Source organism: Trypanosoma equiperdum (genome assembly GCF_001457755.1).
Source record: "Trypanosoma equiperdum strain OVI genome assembly, contig: ctg_1842, whole genome shotgun sequence".
In the NCBI taxonomy this organism is placed as follows: Eukaryota; Euglenozoa; class Kinetoplastea; order Trypanosomatida; family Trypanosomatidae; genus Trypanosoma; species Trypanosoma equiperdum.
The window spans coordinates 16,215-20,154 of record NW_027123885.1 but is presented as its reverse complement, the minus strand read 5'-3'; the positions used below and the strand labels follow the sequence as shown (position 1 = coordinate 20,154).

General features: G+C 50.9%; 2 protein-coding genes and 1 pseudogene across 3 annotated transcripts; all 3 read left to right on the top strand.

Annotated features, from left to right (window-relative positions):
- The first annotated feature begins 1 nt into the window (after position 1).
- On the top strand, positions 2–1,108 carry TEOVI_000796500:pseudogene (annotated as a pseudogene). Its single transcript has one exon. A coding segment is annotated over exon 1 (1,107 nt).
- Positions 1,109–1,455: 347 nt separating this feature from the next.
- Positions 1,456–2,256, top strand: TEOVI_000796400 (40S ribosomal protein S2, putative; the record flags this gene model as incomplete). Its single annotated transcript, XM_067223337.1, has 1 exon — positions 1,456–2,256. One exon carries the CDS (start codon positions 1,456–1,458, stop codon positions 2,254–2,256), a length of 801 nt encoding a protein of 266 aa, XP_067079438.1.
- A 262-nt stretch (positions 2,257–2,518) lies between these two features.
- TEOVI_000796300 (uncharacterized protein) lies at positions 2,519–3,547 on the top strand (the record flags this gene model as incomplete). The annotated part of the gene is made up of 1 exon (XM_067223336.1): positions 2,519–3,547. The coding sequence occupies one exon, from the start codon at positions 2,519–2,521 to the stop codon at positions 3,545–3,547; it is 1,029 nt and encodes a 342-aa protein (XP_067079437.1).
- Positions 3,548–3,940: the final 393 nt, after the last annotated feature.

Sequence of the window (3,940 nt, the reverse complement as noted above, 5' to 3'; positions counted from 1 at the left end):
TTATGGTGCAGGGATGCCATCGATGTACGGCACTGGAATGTCTTCAATGTACGGTGGCTATGGCGGAGGGATGAGCTCAGTTTATGGTGGCCTTGGTGGCGGGATGAGTTCAATGTATGGAGGAGGTCTTTCTTCAATGAGCGGTACCTATGGTGGCATGGGGATGAACGGCATTCTGGGCAATCCAGTTGGTGGTGCTATAGGCGGCAATGGCATGAATGGGGCCTTAGCGCTTCCCGGTGACCAGGCTGGTGGTGGGTTGTTACCTTCCCAGCCTGACCAGCAGCAGCCTCTGCAGTTTGCTAAACCCTTAGCAACCGAAACTCGCCGGGAGAGACGGGCGCGCCGGCGACAAGAAAAGGAGGCTGTAGAAAGGCATCGCCAACAGAAGAAGCAGCTGGCTATACACTCAACCATCGAGGTCGTTGGTCATGTGCTTCAGATTCTTTTCCAATTAATGCGGTCGGGCTTAGAACTGTTTGGGGTTGGCTTTGGAACGTACTACAGTATAAAGGCTCTGAAGTCTATAGTAAAGAGTCAGGAGGGTGCAGTACCAAAAGGGATTTCTGGAGCAGCGGTTGCAAAAGCCGCGGAATTAGCCCCCAGTGGGTCTTCTGCGCCTCCAGCAGGCGGAAGATGGAAGTCGTGGGTTTTAAGGGTTGCACTATTTATACTCATGGAAATACTGTACCGGGCACATCTTCGGTACCGTAACTGGACAGCTCGGCAGTCTTTAAGACGAAAAGATTCTGACTTGACCCTGAGTGAGGAGGATGATGAATTACAGGATGAACTGTCTGAGAGTGAAGATTGTAGTAGTGAGGAGGAGTGGTCTGATGAGACAGTAGAGGCAACGGCTCGCTCGTCAAATCGACACGATGCGCAACACTGTAATGGTGGACGTGTCTACGTAGCCATGTTTGATTATGTATCCCCCGAGAAAGAGGGGTTTATTGGATTCAAGACCGGGGACCGGTTTATTGTTGATGACTACACGGAAAATGGTTGGTGCCAGGCAACTACCGCAACTGATGACAAGAAATTGGAGCGGAAGGGACTTGTGCCGGGAAATTTTTTGCGTCTTCTGGAGAGGGAGACAAAACTCTAGGAACTCGTCATCTAAACCACTGTCCCCTGCTAATAATTCCTCTTTTGTCTACCGCCCTGATATACCCATCTGATGCAGCGATGTAGGGGTTAAATCCTTTACCGTGTCAGGGCATCAGATATTACTTTTCTCGCAGACAAACAACTTTTTGTCGTTAAATGACACTGCTTCGGCGGTGTTTCTATTTGATCACCATGAATTTCTGAGTTTTTTAACACATTTGCATATAAATATATATATATATATATGATTCCCTACCTGTCGATTTCCCTCTTTTTCTTCTACTTCTACTCAACACTGCCGACTTCCGTCGACCCGCCCAAAGCAGACGTCCAAGAACAGTGAGAATGGCTGACGCACCACGCGGTACAGGTGGCGAGCAGCGCGGCTTCGGTCGTGGCCGTGGCGGACGTGGCGGTCGCGGCGGTCGCGGTGGTCGTGGCGGTCGTGGCGGTGGTGGTGATGAGAAGGAATGGGTGCCATGCACAAAACTTGGCCGCCTTGTGAAGGATCAAAAGATCACCTCGCTGGAGGAAATCTTCCTCTTCTCGATGCCCATCAAAGAGCATCAGATCGTGGACCAACTGATCCGCGAAGGCGACCTCCGTGATGAGATGATGCTTGTTTTCCCCGTGCAGAAGGCAACGTCTGCCGGACAGCGCACACGCTTCAAGGCCTTCAATGTTGTTGGTGACGGTAACGGCCACATTGGTGTCGGCGCCCGCGTCGGCAAGGAGGTGTCCCTGGCCATCCGTGCGTCAATGATCGCTGCGAAGCTGAGTATTGTGCCTGTGCGCCGTGGCTACTGGGGTAACAAGATCGGTGAACCGCATACAATCCCTATCAAGGTAACCGGGAAGTGCGGCTCCGTTGCCGTTCGCTTGATCCCTGCTCCACGTGGTGCTGGTATCGTTGCTGCGCCTGTGCCGAAGAAGATTCTTGAGTTTGCCGGCGTTGAGGACGTATATACTAGCTCATGTGGTAAGACGCGTACGCGTGGTAATTTCATCATGGCCACATTCTATGCACTGCGCAAGACATACGGCTTCCTTACCCCCGACCTCTGGGCGGAGACGGAGGTGTCGCGCGACCCCACCGACGAGCACTCCGAGTTCCTCTCTATGGGAAGGAAGATGGTGGCTGCTTAACGAGATCCGGGCTGTACAGGATTGTTTCTGCTTTATTTTTCGGTTTGGTATTTTTAATTTAATGTTTTGAGTGTGTTGCCTCTTTGTACGTTTACCTTGTTCTTTTTCCTCCTATCTTTTTAGTGCTTGTGGTTGTATTATGAATGCTTCGTTCTTTTTCCTCATGTTCTTCCCCTTTCGGGGTGCCTCTAAAGGGTTTTTGTTATTTTTCTGCTAGAAAAGGATTGTCTGTAGTAATTTTTATTTTGTCGGTTGATTGTTAATGAACGCGAGAGGTAAAGGACGACCCGTGAAGGCGGATGAGAAGGATGGTACGCGCAGTCGGCCAAATAAAGAGGAAAAGCAAAATCAACCGCTAAACGAGGCAAAAAAAAGGGCTCCCGTAGGCAACAAAGGTGGGGACTCGCGACCAACCGACCCCCCTTCAACCAAAGGCCCTTTGGTGCAACAAAAGGTTCGTGTGCCTCCTTCTAATGCATGGGCGAGGGGTGGTAGTTCACCTTCGTTTTTAGAGATCGCCCGCGGTAAGAACGAAGTTGTGGTTGCTCTACCGGCCCCGGAGCCGGAGTCGGAACCCGAACCCGAACCCGTAACCTTTTTGAATGGAGGTGATACGATTGCGGTGACGGAGGATGCTGTAGACTCACCAGCTGAGGTTCAGGATGAGGTTCCTATAACTATGGAACCACCGAGCAACAACGAAGAACCTCCGTACATTACTATACAGGAAGAGATTCCCGTTGTGGACGTACCCATCGAACCACAGGAAGAGGAAATGGAACAGGCACCTCCAGTGAAGTATTATGTGCTTGAGATTGACCGTATCTTTGAGGAGCAAACTGTGCTGCCTCCACGAGTGACAGCTGTGGCGTCAGAGAATTTATGCACGTTTACCTTTTCTGGACAACCGGGTGAACAACCACCACAGCTGGGTTTGCCCACCACGCAGTCCCAGCATTTCTACCGGGCGGAACCGTCGGCTGCAGCTCGTATTTTCCCGAATCCGGTCGCAGTGTCGGATATCACTCGAAATACGCACTGGAATCCGCAGCCTAACCATGGTGTCGACTTGTCGTCAATGGGTTGGCGGCCACTGGAGAGCAGTACAAGACCTTTTCACCAAGGAATGCAATACAATTCTTATGGCCCTCCCTCGCAACTCCCGCAGCGGAACTTCGGCCCCACAATGAACAGAGTGCGTCAACCCGATTTGGGAGAACACCCTCTTCGTTCCCTTCGCGATTCTACAACCATCAACCGTCAGCTTGGCAACGGTGAGGGTGTATGGTAATCGTTTTCCAGTATGGGAGCTGGGGGCGCGGGTCCGCACGAGCAAGGGAGAGGGGAAATAGTAAAGGAATGGGGAGACGAAAGAGAAAAAGGCCAATGAAAGGAGTGAGGGAAGAATGTTCCACCTTAAGGAGAGAAAAGTGATGGGCAATCCAAGGAATGAATCGAACGACGCGGGCGTTTTACTTTCTTTTCCCTTTGCGGTTCCCGTTTTTTTTCTCTGTATATCTAATAAGAAAGGTTCTTTACAACACCTCGCGGTTTACAGTGTTAATATATCTGTCGATTGGTTACAGCGATAAGTGTGTAGGTGGTGTGCTGTTTTCTTGTTGGAGGCTCGGCAGTTTTTTGTGTGGTACATTTCCGCTCCATTCACCCGTGCAAACGCTTTATC